Here is a 22346-nt window from a genome sequence, read left to right as displayed (position 1 = left end):
CACACACACACACACACACACACGTAACCTGGTGATGTATCTATAAAGCCTGATCATTAGGTCATATTTAAATGCTTAGTGTGTGTGTGTGTGTGTGTGTGTGTGTGTGCGTGTGTGTGCGTGTGCGTGTGCGTGTGCGTGTGTGTGTGTGTGTGTGTGTGTGTCTGTGTCTGTGTCTGTGTCTGTGTCTGTGTCTGTGTGTGTGTGTGTGTGTGTGTGTGTGTGTGTGTGTGTGTGTGTGTGTGCAGTATCCTCGGCATGCACCTGTTTGGGTGTAAATTCAACCTGCAGATGGAGAATGGAGACACCATCCCAGACCGCAAGAACTTTGACTCCTTACTCTGGGCCATCGTTACTGTGTTCCAGGTCAGACGTGGCTGTGTCTCTGTGTCCCTGTCTCTGTGTGTCCCTGTGTCTGTGTGTCCCTGTCTCTGTGTCAGTGTGTCCCTGTCTCTGTGTGTCCCTGTGTCTGTGTCTGTGTCTCTGTGTCCCTGTCTCTGTGTGTCCCTGTGTCTGTGTGTCCCTGTCTCTGTGTGTCCCTGTGTCTGTGTCTGTGTGTCCCTGTGTCTGTGTCAGTGTGTCCCTGTCTCTGTGTGTCCCTGTGTCTGTGTCTCTGTGTCCCTGTCTCTGTGTGTCCCTGTGTCTGTGTGTCCCTGTCTCTGTGTGTCCCTGTGTCTGTGTCTGTGTGTCCCTGTCTCTGTGTGTCCCTGTCTCTGTGTGTCTCTGTGGCTGTGTTTGTGTCTGTGTGTCCCTGTCTCTGTGTGTCCCTGTGTCTGTGTCTGTGTCTCTGTGTCCCTGTCTCTGTGTGTCCCTGTGTCTGTGTGTCCCTGTCTCTGTGTGTCCCTGTGTCTGTGTCTGTGTGTCCCTGTCTCTGTGTGTCCCTGTCTCTGTGTGTCTCTGTGTTTGTGTTTGTCTCTGTGTGTCCCTGTCTCTGTGTGTCTCTGAGTTTGTGTTTGTCTCTGTGTCCCTGTCTCTGTGTGTCCCTGTGTCTGTGTGTCCCTGTCTCTGTGTGTCCCTGTCTCTGTGTGTCTCTGTGGCTGTGTTTGTGTCTGTGTGTCCCTGTGTCTCTGTGTCTGTGTGTCCCTGTGTCTGTGTGTCTCTGTGGCTGTGTTTGTGTCTGTGTGTCCCTGTGTCTCTGTGTCTGTGTCCCTGTGTCTGAGTGTGTGTGTCCCTGTGTCTGTGTGTCTGTGTCCCTGTGTGTGTGTGTCTCTGTGTCTGTGTCTCTGTGTCTGAGTGTGTCTGTGTGTGTGTGTCCCTGTGTGTGTCTGTGTGTTTAACAGCAATTAGGTCCCGTATCCACAAAGTATCTCAGCCTAGGAATGCTGATCTGGGATCTGATTCATTATGATCTGATTCATTATGATCTGATTCATTATGATCTAGTATCTGATTCATTCTAATCTGGGATCTGATTCATTATGATCTGGGATCTGATTCATTATGATCTGGTATCTGTCCGTATAATCTGATTCATTATGATCTGGTATCTGTCCGTATAATCTGATTCATTATGATCTAGTATCTGATTCATTATGATCTAGTATCTGATTCATTCTGATCTGGGATCTGTCCATATAATCTGATTCATTATGATCTAGGATCTGATTCATTATGATCTGATTCATTCTGATCTGATTCATTATGATCTAGGATCTGATTCATTATGATCTGATTCATTCTGATCTGATTCATTATGATCTAGGATCTGTTCATATAATCTGATTCATTCTGATCTAGTATCTGATTCATTCTGATCTAGTATCTGTCAGTATAATCTGATTCATTATGATCTAGTATCTGATTCATTATGATCTGATTCATTATGATCTAGTATCTGATTCATTCTAATCTGGGATCTGATTCATTATGATCTGGGATCTGATTCATTATGATCTGGTATCTGTCCGTATAATCTGATTCATTATGATCTAGTATCTGATTCATTATGATCTGGTATCTGATTCATTATGATCTAGTATCTGATTCATTCTGATCTGGGATCTGTCCATATAATCTGATTCATTATGATCTAGGATCTGATTCATTCTGATCTGATTCATTCTGATCTGATTCATTATGATCTAGGATCTGTTCATATAATCTGATTCATTCTGATCTAGTATCTGATTCATTCTGATCTAGTATCTGATTCATTCTGCTCTAGTATCTGTCAGTATAATCTGATTCATTATGATCTAGTATCTGATTCATTATGATCTGATTCATTCTGATCTAGTATCTGTCCGTATAATCTGATTCATTTTGATCTAGTATCTGATTCATTCTGATCTGAAAGGCCAAACTGATTCTAGAGGCTTTGTGGATTCCCCTGGTCGGTTCATAGGTCAAAAACTGAAAGCCCTGCCAATACCCCCAACCTCCCCTCTCTCTCTCTCTCTCTCTCTCTCTCTCTCTCTCTCTCTCTCTCTCTCATCCCTCCTCTCTCTCTCCCTCATCCCTCTCTCTCTCTCTCTTTCTCTCTGTTCATCCCTCCTCTCTCATCCCTCCTCTCTCTCTCTCTCTCTCTCTCCCTCATCCCTCCTCTCCTCTCTCCTCTCTCCTCTCTCTCTCTGTCTATAGATCCTGACTCAGGAGGACTGGAATGTGGTCCTGTATAACGGCATGGCCTCCACCTCTCCTCTCGCTGCTCTCTACTTTGTAGCTCTGATGACGTTTGGTAACTACGTCCTCTTCAACCTGCTGGTGGCCATCTTGGTGGAGGGCTTCCAGGCGGAGGTAAGAGTTTGACAAGGTTCTACAGGGTTCTACGGGGGTTCTACGGGGTTCTATGGGATTCTACAGGGTTCTATGGGGTTCTACGGAGTCCGACCAGTTTCAACAGAGTCCAACATGGTTCTACAGTGTTCAAATGGGTTCTAGAGGGTTCTAGAGTGTTTTGCGGAGTTCATCTGTGTTGTAGAGGGTTCTACGGGGTTCTATCAGGTTTATAGGGTTCTTACAAGGTTCTAGAGGGTTCTACTGGGTTCTATCGGGTTTATAGGGTCCTTACAAGGTTCTAGAGGGTTCTACGGGGTTCTATCGGGTTTATAGGGTTCTTACAAGGTTCTAGAGGGTTCTAGAGTGTTCTAACTCTCCAGTGACCCCCTGTGTTTTGTCACCAACATCCGATAAAGGAGGGTGTTTTGTACAGGGCTTTCAGACCGCGATTCTCTTTCTCTACTGTCTTTCTGTCTGTCAGGGGGATGCCAACCGGGCGGACTCTGACGACGACAAGAGGTCTGATGACGATGGGGAGGAAGAGGAGAAGAAGAAGGCTGGAGAGCTGAAAGACACAGGTGGGGAAAACAAAGACGTAGAGAGACATGATGAGGAGGAGGAGGAGGAGGAAGAGGAGAAGGTAGTAGAGCTGAAAGACAGGTGGGGGAAACAGAGAGGTAGAGAGTCATGATGATGAGGATGATGGGGAGGAAGAGGAGAAGGTTGGAGAGCTGAAAGACACAGGTGGGGGAAACAGAGACATAGAGAGATGTGATGATGATGATGATGGTGTTGCTCTTCCGTCAGAGCTGAAGATGTATTCTCTGATGATGACGGCCAACGGTCACGCGGAACGCGACACTCTGGCCCCTCCCATAACGATCACGCGCACGGCGGCGACGCCCAGGAGCTCATTGGGCCCCGAGTCCGTCCCGGGAGACGGGCTGGTGTACGGAGATGTGTGTTCAGGGATGGACTGCGGGGGTTCTCGTCGCCGCGGCAGCACTGCTGCTTCCGTAGACACCTCAGCCTACGACCAGCGCTCTCTGGTGAGTCACCTTTAACCTCTGACCTCTGATGTCCTTTTGTGTTTTTTTATTTTTTTTATCTCTCAGTCTGACCAATAAGGTTCTATATGGCATCAAAGTGTTCTGGTCTTAATGATGAGAACATTTCTGACTTAACCTCTCTGGGCTAGGTGGGACGTTTGCGTCCCACCCTACTCAACAGCCAGTGGAATCGCGTGGCGCGAAATACAAATACCTCAAAAATGCTATAACTTCAATTTCTCAAACATATGACTATTTTACACCATTTTAAAGACAAGACTCTCGTTAATCTAACCACATTGTCCGATTTCAAAAAGGCTTTACAGCGAAAGCAAAACATTCGATTATGTCAGGAGAGTACCCTGCCAAAAATATTCACACAGCCATTTTCAAAGCAAGCATATATGTCACAAAAACCCAAACCACAGCTAAATGCAGCACTAACCTTTGATGATCTTCATCAGATGACACTCCTAGGACATTATGTTATACAATACATGCATGTTTTGTTCAATCAAGTTCATATTTATATCAAAAACCAGCTTTTTACATTAGCATGTGATGTTCAGAACTAGCATACCCACCGCAAACTTCCGGTGAATTTACTACATTACTCATATAAACGTTCACAAAAATACCTAACAATTATTTTAAGAATTATAGATACAGAACTCCTTTATGCAGTCGCGGTGTCAGATTTTAAAATAGCTTTTCGGCGTAAGCACATTTTGCAATATTCTGAGTAGATAGCTCGGCCATCACAGGCTAGCTAATTTGACACCCACCAAGTTTGGGGCTCACTAAACTCAGAATTACTATTAGAAAAATTGGATTACCTTTGCTGTTCTTCGTCAGAATGCACTCCCAGGACTTCTACTTCAACAAGAAATGTTGTTTTGGTTCCAAATAATCCATAGTTATATCCAAATACCTACGTTTTGTTCGTGTGTTCAGGTCACTATCCGAAGGGTAACGCGCGAGCGCATTTCGTGACAAAAAAATTCTAAATATTCCATTACCGTACTTAGAAGCATGTCAAACGCTGTTTAAAAGTCAATTTTTATGCGATTTTTCTCGTAAAATAGCGCTAATATTCCAACCGGGCAACGTTGTATTCATTCAAAGACTGAAAGAAAACATTTTGAGAAGTCTCGTGAACGCGCATCTCCAGTCTCACTGTCCCCAGGCTGACCACTTACAAACTCTGCTGCTGTTCTTTGCCCAGAGACAGCAGACACCCCATTCCACTTTCTGGCGGCTTTAGAGAGCCAATGGAAGCCTTAGCTCTCCCCAGGGGCACCGAATCAGAGAGGGTTGTTATGGGACGTGGGTGTGTGTAGTGAGTGTGTGTGTGTTTGTGTGTAGTGTGAAGGATTAGTCCTGTAGCACACAGGGTCCCAGAACAGCAAGGTGTTTTAGGCAGTGCGTTCTCTCGCTCTCTCTCTCTCTCTCTCTCTCTCGCTCTCTCTCTCTCTCTCTGTCTCTCTCTCTGTCTCTCTCTCTCTCTCTCTCTCTCTCTCTCTCTCTCTCTCTCCCTCTGTCTCTCTCTCCCTCTGTCTCTCTCTCTCTCTGTCTCTCTCTCTCTCTGTCTCTCTGTCTCTCTGTCTCTCTCTCTCTCTGTCTCTCTCTCTGTCTCTCTCTCTCTCTCTCTCTCTCTCTCTCTCTCTCTCTCTCTCTCTCTCTCTCTCTGTCTCTCTCTCCCTCTGTCTCTCTCTCTCTGCTCTCTCTCTCTCTCTCTCTCTCTCTCTCTCTCTCTCTGTCTCTGTCTCTGTCTCTCTCTCTGTCGCTCTCTCTCTCTCTCTCTCTCTCTCTCTCTCTCTCTCTCTCTCTCTCTCTGATGGCTCAGATCCACAGTGAGAGTTAATTAGGACTGCATCCCTTCTCATTACAATCCCACGGTATGAAGCCATCTCAGAGAGGCTGCTCTCTCTCTCTGATAGAGGAGAGATACAGTAGTTTAGACTGAGGTTACAGAGGCTGCTCTCTCTCCCTGATAGAGGAGAGATACAGTAGTTTAGACTGAGGTTACAGAGAGGCTGCTCTCTCTCCTGATAGAGGAGAGATACAGTAGTTTAGACTGAGGTTACAGAGAGGCTGCTCTCTCTCTCTCCCTGATAGAGGAGAGATACAGTAGTTTAGACTGAGGTTACAGAGGCTGCTCTCTCTCTCTGATAGAGGAGAGATACAGTAGTTTAGACTGAGGTTACAGAGGCTGCTCTCTCTCTCTGATAGAGGAGAGATACAGTAGTTTAAACTGAGGTTACAGAGGCTGCTCTCTCTCCCTGATAGAGGAGAGATACAGTAGTTTAGACTGAGGTTACAGAGAGGCTGCTCTCTCTCCCTGATAGAGGAGAGATACAGTAGTTTAGACTGAGGTTACAGAGAGGCTGCTCTCTCTCCCTGATAGAGGAGAGATACAGTAGTTTAGACTGAGGTTACAGAGGCTGCTCTCTCTCTCTGATAGAGGAGAGATACAGTAGTTTAGACTGAGGTTACAGAGGCTGCCTCTCTCTCTGATAGAGGAGAGATACAGTAGTTTAAACTGAGGTTACAGAGGCTGCTCTCTCTCCCTGATAGAGGAGAGATACAGTAGTTTAGACTGAGGTTACAGAGGCTGCTCTCTCTCTCTGATAGAGGAGAGATACAGTAGTTTAAACTGAGGTTACAGAGAGGCTGCTCTCTCTCTCTCCCTGATAGAGGAGAGATACAGTAGTTTAGACTGAGGTTACAGAGTTACGTAAACAGTTAAAAAAATATATATATATATATATATTCCCCAGGGAAAGGTTTGGAAACAAAAGTTTTAAAAAAATTAATTAAAAAAACACACTATTAACAAACAGAAACAGCATATCCTCCATATAATTCATATCATAAGACTTTTAGTATTATAAAGGTCTTTCTACTAGTACACAATATAGCTGGGTCTCCCTGTCCGGGCCCCTAGGGGTCCACCACAATATAGCTGGGTCTCCCTGTCCGGGCCCCTAGGGGTCCACCACAATATAGCTGGGTCACCCTGTCCGGGCCCCTAGGGGTCCACCACAATATAGCTGGGTCTCCCTGTCCGGGCCCCCTAGGGGTCCACCACAATATAGCTGGGTCACCCTGTCTGGGCCCCCTAGGGGTCCACCACAATATAGCTGGGTCTCCCTGTCCAGGCCCCTAGGGGTCCACCACAATATAGCTGGGTCACCCTGTCCGGGCCCCTAGGGGTCCACCACAATATAGCTGGGTCTCCCTGTCCGGGCCCCTAGGGGTCCACCACAATATAGCTGGGTCACCCTGTCCGGGCCCTAGGGGTCCACCACAATATAGCTGGGTCACCCTGTCCAGGCCCCTAGGGGTCCACCACAATATAGCTGGGTTCACCCTGTCCGGGCCCTAGGGGTCCACCACAATATAGCTGGGTCACCCTGTCCAGGCCCCTATGAGTCCACCACAATATAGCTGGGTCACCCTGTCCGGGCCCCTAGGGGTCCACCACAATATAGCTGGGTCACCCTGTCCGGGCCCCTAAGGGTCCACCACAATATAGCTGGGTCTCCCTGTCCGGGCCCCTAGGGGTCCACCACCCTGCAGCTGGGTCACCCTGTCCGGGCCCCTAGGGGTCCACCACAATATAGCTGGGTCACCCTGTCCGGGGCCCCTAGGGGTCCACCACAATATAGCTGGGTCACCCTGTCCGGGCCCCTAGGGGTCCACCACAATATAGCTGGGGTCACCCTGTCCAGGCCCCTATGAGTCCACCACAATATAGCTGGGTCACCCTGTCCGGGCCCCTAGGGGTCCACCACAATATAGCTGGGTCACCCTGTCCGGGCCCCTAAGGGTCCACCACAATATAGCTGGGTCTCCCTGTCCGGGCCCCTAGGGGTCCACCACCCTGCAGCTGGGTCACCCTGTCCGGGCCCTAGGGGTCCACCACAATATAGCTGGGTCACCCTGTCCGGGCCCCTAGGGGTCCACCACAATATAGCTGGGTCACCCTGTCCGGGCCCCTAGGGGGTCCACCACAATATAGCTGGGTCTCCCTGTCCGGGCCCCTAGGGGTCCACCACAATATAGCTGGGTCACCCTGTCCGGGCCCTGGGGGTCCACCACAATATAGCTGGGTCTCCCTGTCCGGGCCCCTAGGGGTCCACCACAATATAGCTGGGTCTCCCTGTCCGGGCCCCTAGGGGTCCACCACAATATAGCTGGGTCACCCTGTCCGGGCCCCTAGGGGTCCACCACCCCTGCAGCTGGGTCACCCTGTCCGGGCCCCTAGGGGTTCACCACAATATAGCTGGGTCACCCTGTCCGGGCCCCTAGGGGTCCACCACAATATAGCTGGGTCTCCCTGTCCGGGCCCCTAGGGGTCCACCACAATATAGCTGGGTCACCCTGTCCGGGCCCCTAGGGGTCCCACCACAATATAGCTGGGTCACCCTGTCCGGGCCCTAGGGGTCCACCACCCTGCAGCTGGGTCACCCTGTCCGGGCCCTATGGTTCCACCACAATATAGCTGGGTCACCCTGTCCGGGCCCCTAGGGGTCCACCACAATATAGCTGGGTCTCCCTGTCCGGGCCCCTAGGGGTCCACCACAATATAGCTGGGTCACCCTTAAAAAAACACACTATTAACAAACAGAAACAGCATATCCTCCATATAATTCATATCATAAGACTTTTAGTATTATAAAGGTCTTTCTACTAGTACACAATATAGCTGGGTCTCCCTGTCCGGGCCCCTAGGGGTCCACCACAATATAGCTGGGTCTCCCTGTCCGGGCCCCTAGGGGTCCACCACAATATAGCTGGGTCACCCTGTCTGGGCCCCTAGGGTCCTGCAGCTGGGTCTCCCTGTCCAGGCCCCTAGGGGTCCACCACAATATAGCTGGGTCACCCTGTCCGGGCCCTGGGGGTCCACCACAATATAGCTGGGTCACCCTGTCCGGGCCCTATGGGTCCACCACAATATAGCTGGGTCACCCTGTCCGGGCCCCTAGGGGTCCACCACCCTGCAGCTGGGTCACCCTGTCCGGGCCCCTAGGGGTCCACCACAATATAGCTGGGTCACCCTGTCCGGGCCCCTAGGGGTCCACCACCCTGCAGCTGGGTCACCCTGTCCGGGCCCCTAGGGGTCCACCACCCTGCAGCTGGGTCTCCCTGTCCGGGCCCTGGGGGTCCACCACAATATAGCTGGGTCACCCTGTCCGGGCCCCTAGGGGTCCACCACCCTGCAGCTGGGTCACCCTGTCCGGGCCCCTAGGGGTCCACCACCCTGCAGCTGGGTCACCCTGTCCGGGCCCTAGGGTTCCACCACAATATAGCTGGGTCACCCTGTCCGGGCCCTATGGGTCCACCACAATATAGCTGGGTCACCCTGTCCAGGCCCCTAGGGGTCCACCACAATATAGCTGGGTCACCCTGTCCGGGCCCCTAGGGGTCCACCACCCTGCAGCTGGGTCACCCTGTCCGGGCCCCTAGGGGTCCACCACCCTGCAGCTGGGTCACCCTGTCCGGGCCCCTAGGGGTCCACCACAATATAGCTGGGTCACCCTGTCCGGGCCCTATGGGTCCACCACAATATAGCTGGGTCACCCTGTCCGGGCCCCTAGGGGTCCACCACCCTGCAGCTGGGGATCATCAACTATAGATCGGTATTTCCCCTGACGTGATCATGTTTTCAACACAGACTCGTTTTTTTTTGTCGTACAGTATTCCATATAAGGCATCCAGAAACCTTATGAAAGTTACCCTTTGTCTTGTAATAAATTAAATCTAGCGATACACTTAACTTGACATTTCTGCCATCCATGTGACATTGTAGGAGGATAACAAACTTTCTAATTAATGGCAATAAATGTCTTAGATACTTGGTTATATAGTTTATTCTCATAACAATCTCCTGAGATCAACATTTACAAGCAAACCAAAAAACAGGAAGAAGGGGAGAATCTGTGGACATACTGAGATGACATAATATACTTCTTTACCAGCTAAGCAGGGTTGGTCCTGGTCAGTCCCTGGATGGGAGACCAGATGCTGCTGGAAGTGGTGTTGGAGGGCCAGTAAAAATATCCCAATGCCCCAGGGCAGTGATTGGGGACATTGCCCTGTGTAGGGTTCTGTCTTTCAGATGGGACGTTAAACGGGTGTCCTGACTCTCTGAGGTCATTAAAGATCCCATGGTACTTATTGTAAGAGTAGGGGGTGTCCTGGCTAAAATTCCCAATCTGGCCCTCATACCATCATGGCCACCTAATCATCCCCAGCTTCCAATTGGCTCATTCATCCCCCTCCTCTCCCCTGTAACTGCTCCCCAGGTCGTTGCTGTAAATGAGAATGTGTTCTCAGTCAACTTATCTGGTAAAATAACGGAAAAATAGAAAAAACAAGACCATAACATATGCAAATATGTCTCCCCCTTTGTTGTTGTTGTGTTTTACACCTCCGTCAGAGGAATTACCTGTCTGAGTGTTATTCAGTTACACTGGTATAGATGGTCTTAACCTGCAGTCATTTATGTGTCTGAGATGATATTGAACATGACTGGTCATTCTAACACGTCTGTATCCCCTTCACCGTTATCAATAACGTCTGTATCCCATTCACCGTTATCAATAGCTTCTACCAAGATGAGGCATGACAAAGAATTCCCTTGGTGTACATTTATACATTATATTATCCAATAATAAGGGGTGGCAGGGTAGCCTAGTGGTTAGAGCGCTCGGCCAGTAACCCGAAAGGTTGCTGGATTGAATCCCCGAGCTGACAAGGTACAACTCTGTCGTTCTGCCCCCTGATCAAGGAAGTTAACCCACTGTTCCCCAGTAGGCCGTCATTGTAAATAAGAATTTGTTCTTAAACTGACTTACCTAGTTAAAATAAAAAATATAATAGAATCAATAGTTTAATAATTGAAATGACCATTATTGCCAGATTAACTCAAGATGAAACTTTTGTATCATTTTCACTGATATTGTTAATATACTGCAAAATTCAGCTGAGCTCCGTAGACTGGACTTCCCTGGCTGTCTTGTCCCTGCTGGGACACCTGTCACCATTTGATCCTGCTGGGACATGATGAGCATAGTACCCAGGTACACAGTACATGACAGTGAAGCCTGTAGAGCTGTTTATTTACTGTGTCCATGTGTAAAGTAGGGAATTCGATTAGGGAAACGGACAAATCAATAACTTACCGACTCTAATAAAAACTCATAAAATCAAAAACAAAAGTCTGAGTTGTCGGTCTTCAATAGTTTGTCTGCTGGTTTAATAATTTGAGGCTAAAAAAATAATACCTACTTTTGGCCAGCTCTCTCTCTCTCTTTTTAACAGTACACCGACTGGCGAAAGCTAGCTAAGTTAATTGAAACTGGAAAAAAAAAAAAAAAGGCTACAAAACATTTCTATACAAACCAGATGTTAGATAGTAGTAATAATAGCCACCTCATAGCGCTATCTGACGTATAGCTACAGGCTAGAGTTGAACTGATTGTGGTAGCTACTAGCTAGCTAATTTTATTCACCTCAGTCAAGGAGGGACGAAACATTAGCTAACATTTCATGTCAGTTAGACTACTAGCCTAGCACTGGGAATATACACTAGTTTTCTTTTCCCAAGATAAAACAGCTGTTTACTTTCCCAGCTACTTCAGTTAACTGAAAGAGTAGCCAGTTTCTGTTCTGCTTGCTTTTCTTTTTCTTTTTTTTTCTTTTCTTTTTACAACTCGGAGAAAGAGTGCATCACATACACACTGACAAGCAACTGACTCCGTTCAACTCTCCCGTGTTGATCCAGCCAGCCTTTCAGAAGCTTTGCCTTTCACACAGCCTGTCCGCCTCAGCTCTGTGGTGTCCACACGGTCCTAAACTCAACCGGCTGAAACTATCCAAACCCCCCCCCCCCCTCCTCTCCTCATCCCCGGTGAAAAGCTGTGCCCCTGGTGAGCAGTTTGGGTTGATGTAACAGTGTTGGTTGTAAGCAGTTTGGACTGAGTTAGTTGCTGACTGTGTGTTTTTCCTCTGTCCCGTTCTTCATTACCCTGCTCACTGAGTACTTTGTGATGGCGGGTTTCCCAGAGTGCATTAGTCTTCCAGTCTGACAGGACAAGCGAGAGTTGTTGTTCCCTGCTGCTAGAGAATGAATGTTCTGCGCCGTCATGGAAACACACATCCAAAACTTTAGAGACTGAAGATGTAGAGGATGGAGCAAGGAGTGTGTGGTGTTGTGGACTGGGTGTGTGTGTGTGTGTGTGTGTGTGTGTGTGTGTGTGTGTGTGTGTGTGTGTGTGTGTGTGTGTGTGTGTGTGTGTGTACTGTGTGTAATGCTGACCTCTGTGCTCTGTAGAACCTGTGGTTCCGGGTCAGGAGAACGCTGGAGAGCCACAAGCCACGCTGGTGTAGAGAACATAAAGACTGGAACCTTTACCTGTTCTCCCCTCAGAACTCGTGAGTCTCACATGCACGCACGCACGCACACACACACACACACACACGCATGCACGCACGCACGCACGCACCCACACACACACACATTCTTGTTGTCTCACCTTCTCATAGATACTGTATCTCCCCCTCCCTCACCCCATCCCCTCCCCTCTCCCCCCCTCTCTCACCTCCCCCCTCTCCCCTCCCTCCCCCCTCCCCCTCCCCCCTCTCTCCCTCCCCCCCTCTTTCCCCTCCCTCACCCCTTCCTCTCCCCTCTCTCCCCCCTCCCCTCCCCCCTCTCTCCCCCATCCCTCCCTCCTCTAGGTTCCGTGTGTGGGCTAAGGGGATGATCTCTCATAAGATGTTTGATCACGTGGTCCTGATCTTCATCTTCCTCAACTGCATCACCATCGCTCTGGAGAGACCCGGCATACAGCCGCACAGCACCGTAAGACACTAGGGCTGTGACTGGTGTTATATCCTATTGTACTATATACCAGTATTGATGCATCGACCGCTTTACTTTACCTTCTAGAACCCTATTTTTACTTTACATTCTAGAACCCTATTTTTACTTTACCTTCTAGAACACTATTTTTACTTTACCTTCTAGAACACTATTTTTACTTTACCTTCTAGAACACTATTTTTACTTTACCTTCTAGAACACTATTTTTACTTTACCTTCTAGAACCCTATTTTTACTTTACCTTCTAGAACCCTATTTTTTACTTTACCTTCTAGAACCCTACTTTTACTTTACCTTCTAGAACCCTATTTTTACTTTACCTTCTAGAACCCTATTTTTACTTTACCTTCTAGGACCCTATTTTTACTTTACCTTCTAGAACCCTATTTTTACTTTACCTTCTAGAACCCTATTTTTACTGAACCTTCTAGAACCCTATTTCAATGTTTGGTTTTGTTAAATGTGATCAGCAACTCTGGCGCGTGTAATGTCCATTTTTATAGTTTACTCTGTTTTCTACTTGAGTCGTCTTCCTCCCTCTCCTCCTGCTACATGCCCCTCCCACACCAAGCCCTGGGTTTAGAAAATCTCTGCTGTAATATACTGTCTCTCCTACTCTTCCTCTCTTCAAGAGCGAGTGTTTCTGACTGTCTCCTACTAGAAACTCTCTGCTGTAATATACTGTCTCTCCTCCTCTCCTCCTCTCCCTCCAGGAGCGAGTGTTTCTGACTGTCTCCAACTAGAAACTCTCTGCTGTAATATACTGTCTCTCCTCCTCTCCCTCCTCTCCTCTCCCTCTCTTCAGGAGCGAGTGTTTCTGACTGTCTCCAACTAGAAACTCTCTGCTGTAATATACTGTCTCTCCTCCTCTCCTCTCCCTCTCTTCAGGAGCGAGTGTTTCTGACTGTCTCCAACTACGTGTTCACTGTCATCTTCCTGGCTGAGATGACTGTCAAGGTAATACTATCGTCTGTTTCAGTCTCATGCTGTCTGTTTCAGTCTCATGCTGTCTGTTTCAGTCTCATGCTGTCTGTTTCAGTCTCATGCTGTCTGTTTCAGTCTCATGCTGTCTGTTTTAGTCTCATGCTGTCTGTTTCAGTCTCATGCTGTCTGTTTTAGTCTCATGCTGTCTGTTTCAGTCTCATGCTGTCTGTTTTAGTCTCATGCTGTCTGTTTCAGTCTCATGCTGTCTGTTTCAGTCTCATGCTGTCTGTTTCAGTCTCATGCTGTCTGTTTTAGTCTCATGCTGTCTGTTTCAGTCTCATGCTGTCTGTTTCAGTCTCATGCTGTCTGTTTCAGTCTCATGCTGTCTGTTTCAGTCTGATCTCTGTTTCAGTCTGATCTCTGTTATTGTTTTCGTAATGTTGTGTCTGTAGATCGTAGCGTTGGGGTTCTGCTGGGGTAAACAGAGCTACCTGAAGAGCAGCTGGAATGTTCTGGATGGGATCCTGGTGTTTGTCTCTATGGTGGACATCCTGGTGTCTCTGGCCTTGACCGGAGGGAACCGCATCCTGGGAATCCTCAGAGTACTACGACTGCTACGCACACTACGACCTCTCAGGTAGGACCACGCTATGACCGCACTACGACCTCTCAGGTAGGACCACACTACGACCACACTATGACCGCACTACGACCTCTCAGGTAGGACCACACTACGACCGCACTACGACCACACTATGACCGCACTACGACCGCACTACGACCACACTATGACCGCACTACGACCGCACTACGACCACACTATGACCGCACTACGACCGCACTACGACCTCTCAGGTAGGACCACACTATGACCGCACTACGACCTCTCAGGTAGGACCACACTATGACCGCACTACGACCGCACTACGACCACACTATGACCGCACTACGACCGCACTACGACCACACTATGACCGCACTACGACCGCACTACGACCTCTCAGGTAGGACCACACTACGACCACACTACGACCACACTACGACCGCACTACGACCGCACTATGACCACACTACGACCACACTACGACCGCACTATGACCGCACTACGACCGCACTATGACCACACTACGACCACACTACGACCTCTCAGGTAGGACCGCACTACGACCGCACTACGACCTCACTACGACCACACTACGACCTCTCAGGTAGGACCGCACTACGACCGCACTACGACCGCACTACGACCACACTACGACCTCACTACGACCTCACTACGACCTCTCAGGTAGGACCACACTACGACCACACTACGACCACAATACGACCACACTACGACCGCACTACGACCGCACTACGACCACACTACGACCACACTATGACCTCTCAGGTAGGACCGCACTACGACCGCACTACGACCTCACTACGACCGCACTACGACCGCACTACGACCGCACTACGACCTCTCAGGTAGGACCGCACTACGACCGCACTACGACCGCACTACGACCACACTATGACCTCTCAGGTAGGACCGCACTACGACCGCACTACGACCTCACTACGACCGCACTACGACCGCACTACGACCGCACTACGACCTCTCAGGTAGGACCGCACTACGACCGCACTACGACCGCACTACGACCTCACTACGACCGCAATACGACCTCACTACGACCGCAATACGACCACACTATGACCGCACTACGACCACACTACGACCACACTACGACCTCTCAGGTAGGACCGTACTACGACCGCACTACGACCGCACTACGACCTCTCAGGTAGGACCGCACTACGACCGCACTACGACCGCACTACGACCACACTACGACCTCACTACGACCTCACTACGACCTCTCAGGTAGGACCACACTACGACCACACTACGACCACACTACGACCACACTACGACCTCTCAGGTAGGACCGCACTACGACCACACTACGACCACACTACGACCACACTACGACCACACTACGACCACACTACGACCAGACTACGACCTCTCAGGTAGGACCGCACTACGACCGCACTACGACCGCACTACGACCGCACTACGACCTCTCAGGTAGGACCGCACTACGACCGCACTACGACCGCACTACGACCTCACTACGAACGCAATACGACCTCACTACGACCGCAATACGACCACACTACGACCGCACTACGACCACACTACGACCTCTCAGGTAGGACCGCACTACGACCTCACTACGACCTCTCAGGTAGGACCGCACTACGACCGCACTACGACCGCACTACGACCTCTCAGGTAGGACCGCACTACGACCTCACTACGACCTCTCAGGTAGGACCGCACTACGACCGCACTACGACCGCACTACGACCACACTACGACCTCACTACGACCTCACTACGACCTCTCAGGTAGGACCGCACTACGACCGCACTACGACCTCTCAGGTAGGACCACACTACGACCGCACTACGACCACACTACGACCACACTACGACCTCTCAGGTAGGGGGGTGGGTCTCTGTGTGTGTTGCAGGGTGATCAGTCGAGCCCCAGGGCTGAAGCTGGTCGTAGAGACTCTGATCACCTCTCTGTGTGTGTTGCAGGGTGATCAGTCGAGCCCCAGGGCTGAAGCTGGTCGTAGAGACTCTGATCACCTCTCTGTGTGTGTTGCAGGGTGATCAGTCGAGCCCCAGGGCTGAAGCTGGTCGTAGAGACTCTGATCACCTCTGTGTGTGTTGCAGGGTGATCAGTCGAGCCCCAGGGCTGAAGCTGGTCGTAGAGACTCTGATCACCTCTCTGTGTGTGTTGCAGGGTGATCAGTCGAGCCCCAGGGCTGAAGCTGGTCGTAGAGACTCTGATCACCTCTCTGTGTGTGTTGCAGGGTGATCAGTCGAGCCCCAGGGCTGAAGCTGGTCGTAGAGACTCTGATCACCTCTCTGTGTGTGTTGCAGGGTGATCAGTCGAGCCCCAGGGCTGAAGCTGGTCGTAGAGACTCTGATCACGTCTCTGAGACCCATCGGAAATATCGTCCTCATCTGCTGCGCTTTCTTCACCGTGTTTGGAATACTGGGAGTACAGGTAACACACACACACACACACACACACACACACACACACACACACACACACACACACACACACACACACACACACACACACACACACACACACACCAAGCAGACACCTCGACGGCCCCTGAAAGAACTTCATTTGACTCTATGTAAACTGGAAACCACATATCCTGAGGCTGCATTTATTGTAGCTGGGGATTTTAACAAGGCTAATCTGAAAACAAGGCTCCCTAAATTTTAGCAGCATATCAAAATGCGCGACCAGGGCTGGCAGCATTCTGAATCATTGCTACTCTAACTTCCGCGATGCATACAACGCCCTTCCTCACCCTCCTGACGGCAAATCTGACCACGACTCCATTTTGTTGCTCCCAGCCTATAGACAGAAACTAAAACAGGAAATGCCCCTCGCTCGGGTCTGTTCAACGCTGGTCCGACCAATCTGATTCCACGCTTCAAGATTGCTTCGATCACGCGGACTGGGATATGTTCCGTATAGCATCGGACAATAACATTGATGTATACACTGATTCTGTGAGCTTTTAATCAGGGCAAGGCGACCCGGAAACATGACCGAATACAAACAGTTTAACTATTCCCTCCGCAAGGCAATCAAACAAGCTATGCGTCAGTATAGAGACAAAGTAGAGTCGCAATTCTACGGCTCAGACATGAGACGTATGTGGCAGACGTCTTGCTCCCAGACAAACTAAACAACTTCTTTGCTCGCTTTGAGGACAATACAGTGCCACTGACACGGCCCGCTACCAAAACCTGCGGTCTCTCCTTCACTGTAGCCAACGTGAGTAAAACATTTAAACGTGTTAACCTCTCGCAAGGCTGCTGGCCCAGACGGCATCCCCAGCCACGTCCTCAGAGCATGTGCATACCAGCTGGCTGGTGTGTTTACGGACATAATCAATCGCTCCCTATCCCAGTCTGCTGTTCCCACATGCTTCAAGAGGGCCACCATTGTTCCTGTTCCCAAGAATGCTAAGGTAACTGAGCTAAATGACTATCGCCCTGTAGCATTCACTTCCGTCATCATGAAGTGCTTTGAGAGAGTTAAGGATCATATCACCTCCACCTTACCTGACACACTAGACCCACTCCAATTTGCTTACCGCCCCAATAGGTCCACAGACGACGCAATCGCCATCACACGGCACACTGCCCTAATTCCATCTGGACAAGAGGACTACCTATGTAAGAATGCTTTTCATCGATTACAGCTCAGCATTTAACACCATAGTGCCCTACAAACTCGTCATTAAGCTCGAGACCCTGGGTCTCGACCCCGCCCTGTGCAACTGGGTCCTGGACTTTCTGACGGTCCGCCCCCAGGTGGTGAAGGTAGGAAACAACATCTCCACCTCGCTGATCCTCAACACTGGGGCCCCACAAGGGTGTGTTCTCAGCCCTCTCCTGTACTCCCTGTTCACCCACGACTGCGTGGCCACGCACGCCTCCAACTCAATCATCAAGTTTGCAGACGACACTACAGTGGTTGGCTTGATTACCAACGATGACGAGACGGGCTACAGGGAGGAGGTGAGGGCCCTCGGAGTGTGGTGTCAGGAAAATAACCTCTCACTCAACGTCAACAAAACAAAGGAGATGATCGTGAACTTCAGGAAACAGCAGAGGGAGCAGCCCCCTATCCACATCGACGGGATCGCAGTGGAGAAGGTGGAAAGTTTTAAGTTCCTCGGCGTACACATCACAAACAAACTGAAATGGTTCCACCAACACAGACAGTGTGGTGAAGAAGAACCTCAGGAGGCTGAAGAAATTTGGCTTGTCACCTAAAACCCTCACAAACTTTTACAGATGCACAATTGAGAGCGTCCTGTCGGGCTGTATCACCGCCTGGTACGGCAGCTGCTCCGCCCACAACCGCAAGGCTCTCCAGAAGGTGGTGAGGTCTGCACAAAGCATCACCGGGGGCAGACTGGCTGCCCCCCAGGATACCTACAGCACCCAATTTCACAGGAAGACCAAAAATATCATCAAGGACAACAACCACCCGAGCCACTACCTGTTCACCCCACTATCATCCAGAAGGCGAGGTCAGTACAGGTGCATCAAAGCTGGAACCGAGAGACTGAAAAACAGCTTCTATCTCCAGGCCATCAGACTGGTAAACAGCTTCTATCTCCAGACCATCAGACTGATAAACAGCTTCTATCTCCAGGCCATCAGACTGATAAACAGCTTCTATCTCCAGGCCATCAGACTGTTAAACAGCTTCTATCTCCAGGCCATCAGACTGGTAAACAGCTTCTATCTCCAGGCCATCAGACTGTTAAACAGCTTCTATCTCCAGACCATCAGACTGATAAACAGCTTCTATCTCCAGGCCATCAGACTGTTAAACAGCTTCTATCTCAAGGCCGTCAGACTGTTAAACAGCCATCACTAACATTGAGTGGCTGCTGCCAACATACTGACTCAAATCTCTAGCCACTTTAATAATTAAAAATTGGATGTAATAAATGTATCACTAGTCACTTTAAACAATTCCATTTTAAATAATGTTTACATACCTTACATTACTCATCTCATATGTAAATACTGTACTCTATACCATCTACTGCATCTTGCCTATGCCGTTCGGCCATCACTCATCCATATATTTATATGGACATATTCTTATTCATTCCTTTACACTTGTGTGTATAAGGTAGTTGTTGTGAAATTGTTTGGTTATATTACTTGTTAGATATTACTGCACGGTCAGAACTAGAAGCACAAGCATTTCGCTACACTCACATTAACACCTGCTAAACATGTGACTGTGACCAATAAAAAATGTATTTTATTTTATTTGACACAAACATACACATGCACACAGACACGCACACAGGTCACACACACACACACACACACAAACATACAGTACCAGTCAAAAGTTTGGACACACCTACTCATTCAAGGGTTTTTCTTTATTTTTACTATTTTCTACGTTGTAGAATAACAGTGAAGGCATCAAAACAATGAAATAACACATGGAATCATGTAGTAACCAAAAAAAAGTGTTAAACAAATCAAAATATATTTCATATTTGAGATTCCTCAAAGTAGCCACCCTTTGCCTTGATGACAGCTTTGCACAGTCTTGGCATTCTCTCAACCAGCTTCACCTGGAATGCTTTTCCAACAGACCCCACATCCACTATCATTACCAGTGACCCCCCCATCCACTATCATTACCAGTGTCCCCCCATCCACTATCATTACCAGTGACCCCCCCCATCCACTAGCATTACCAGTGACCCCACATCCACTGGCATTACCAGTGACCCCCATCCACTAGCATTACCAGTGACCCCCATCCACTATCATTACCAGTGACCCCACATCGTTGTCTTTTTCATGTTATTTATGACAGCCTTATTCATGTTATTAATGACACAGCCTTATTCATGTTATTAATGACACAGCCTTATTCATGTTATTTATGACACAGCCTTATTCATGTTATTAATGACACAGCCTTATTCATGTTATTAATGACACAGCCTTATTCATGTGATTAATTACACAGCCTTATTCATGTTATTAATTACACAGCCTTATTCATGTTATTAATGACACAGCCTTATTCATGTTATTAATGACACAGCCTTATTCATGTTATTTATGACATAGCCTTATTCATGTTATTAATTACACAGCCTTATTCATGTTATTAATTACACAGCCTTATTCATGTTATTTATGACATAGCCTTATTCATGTTATTAATTACACAGCCTTATTCATGTTATTAATGACACAGCCTTATTCATGTTATTTATGACATAGCCTTATTCATGTTATTAATTACACAGCCTTATTCATGTTATTAATTACACAGCCTTATTCATGTTATTTATGACATAGCCTTATTCATGTTATTAATTACACAGCCTTATTCATGTTATTAATTACACAGCCTTATTCATGTTATTAATTACACAGCCTTATTCATGTTATTAATGACACAGCCTTATTCATGTTATTAATGACACAGCCTTATTCATGTTATTAATGACACAGCCTTATTCATGTTATTTATGACATAGCCTTATTCATGTTATTAATTACACAGCCTTATTCATGTTATTAATGACACAGCCTTATTCATGTTATTTATGACATAGCCTTATTCATGTTATTAATTACACAGCCTTATTCATGTTATTAATGACACAGCCTTATTCATGTTATTAATGACACAGCCTTATTCATGTTATTAATGACAGCCTTATTCGTGTTATATATGACACAGCCTTATTCATGTTATTTATGACACAGCCTTATTCATGTTATTAATGGCAGCCTTATTCATGTTATATATGACACAGCCTTATTCATGTTATTAATGACACAGCCTTATTCATGTTATATATGACACAGCCTTATTCATGTTATTAATGGCAGCCTTATTCATGTTATATATGACACAGCCTTATTCATGTTGTTTATGACAGCCTTATTCATGTTATTAATGACACAGCCTTATTCATGTTATTTATGACACAGCCTTATTCATGTTATTAATGGCAGCCTTATTCATGTTATTAATGACACAGCCTTATTCATGTTATTTATGACACAGCCTTATTCATGTTATTAATGGCAGCCTTATTCATGTTATATATGACACAGCCTTATTCATGTTATTAATGACACAGCCTTATTCATGTGTCACGGTTGTCGTAGGAAGGAGCGGACCAAAGTGCAGCGTGTTTGTGTGTCGTTCCACGTTTTATTTACACTGTGAAACTACGCGATACATAAACAATAAACTGAACGAACAAAAACAACAAACCGTGACGAAGAGGTGAAACATACACTGACTCAGAAACAATCTCCCACAAACCCAGGTGGGAAAAAAAACACCTACTTAAGTATGATCTCCAATTAGAGACAACGAGGACCAGCTGCCTCTAATTGGAGATCATCCCAAACAAAAACCCAACATAGAAATACAGAAACTAGAACATAACAACATAGAAAATCTAAACTAGAAAAGAAAAACCTGTCACGCCCTGACCTACTCTACCATAGAAAATAACAGCTTTCTATGGTCAGGACGTGACACCATGTTATTTATGACAGTCTTATGCAGTAGTCCATAGTGTTATTCATGCCTCCCTGTCCTCTCTGTCCCCTGGGTTGTCTAGCTGTTCAAGGGGTTGTCCATAGTGTTATTCATGTCCCCCTGTCCTCTCTGTCCCCTGGGTTGTCTAGCTGTTCAAGGGGTTGTCCATAGTGTTATTCATGTCCCCCTGTCCTCTCTGTCCCCTGGGTTGTCTAGCTGTTCAAGGGGTTGTCCATAGTGTTATTCATGTCCCCCTGTCCTCTCTGTCCCCTGGGTTGTCTAGCTGTTCAAGGGGTTGTCCATAGTGTTATTCATGTCCCCCTGTCCTCTCTGTCCCCTGGGTTGGTTTTGTCTAGCTGTCCATAGTGTTATTCATGTCCCCCTGTCCTCTCTGTCCCCTGGGTTGTCTAGCTGTTCAAGGGGTTCGTCCATAGTGTTATTCATGTCCCCCTGTCCTCTCTGTCCCCTGGGTTGTCTAGCTGTTCAAGGGGTTGTCCATAGTGTTAATCATGTCCCCCTGTCCTCTCTGTCCCCTGGGTTGTCTAGCTGTTCAAGGGGTTGTCCATAGTGTTATTCATGTCCCCCTGTCCTCTCTGTCCCCTGGGTTGTCTAG

General features: G+C 48.0%; 1 protein-coding gene across 1 annotated transcript in view; it reads left to right on the top strand.

Moving 5' to 3' along the window:
- LOC106595197 (voltage-dependent T-type calcium channel subunit alpha-1H) overlaps nucleotides 1-22346 on the top strand; it is a 172719-nt gene that overhangs the window by 107660 nt on the left and 42713 nt on the right. The window contains exons 15-23 of the mRNA XM_082973147.1: nucleotides 249-366; nucleotides 2581-2736; nucleotides 3200-3296; nucleotides 3526-3767; nucleotides 12109-12209; nucleotides 12513-12636; nucleotides 13546-13614; nucleotides 14034-14218; nucleotides 16525-16651. Coding sequence (XP_082829273.1) covers nucleotides 249-366; nucleotides 2581-2736; nucleotides 3200-3296; nucleotides 3526-3767; nucleotides 12109-12209; nucleotides 12513-12636; nucleotides 13546-13614; nucleotides 14034-14218; nucleotides 16525-16651 — 1219 coding nt within the window. The remainder of the gene's footprint in view (nucleotides 1-248; nucleotides 367-2580; nucleotides 2737-3199; nucleotides 3297-3525; nucleotides 3768-12108; nucleotides 12210-12512; nucleotides 12637-13545; nucleotides 13615-14033; nucleotides 14219-16524; nucleotides 16652-22346) is intronic.

Source organism: Salmo salar, chromosome 03 (genome assembly GCF_965601325.2).
Source record: "Salmo salar chromosome 03, fSalSal1, whole genome shotgun sequence".
NCBI lineage: Eukaryota > Metazoa > Chordata > Actinopteri > Salmoniformes > Salmonidae > Salmo > Salmo salar.
The sequence above is the reverse complement of the archived record's forward strand: the minus strand, read 5'-3'. Positions and strand labels throughout refer to the sequence as shown.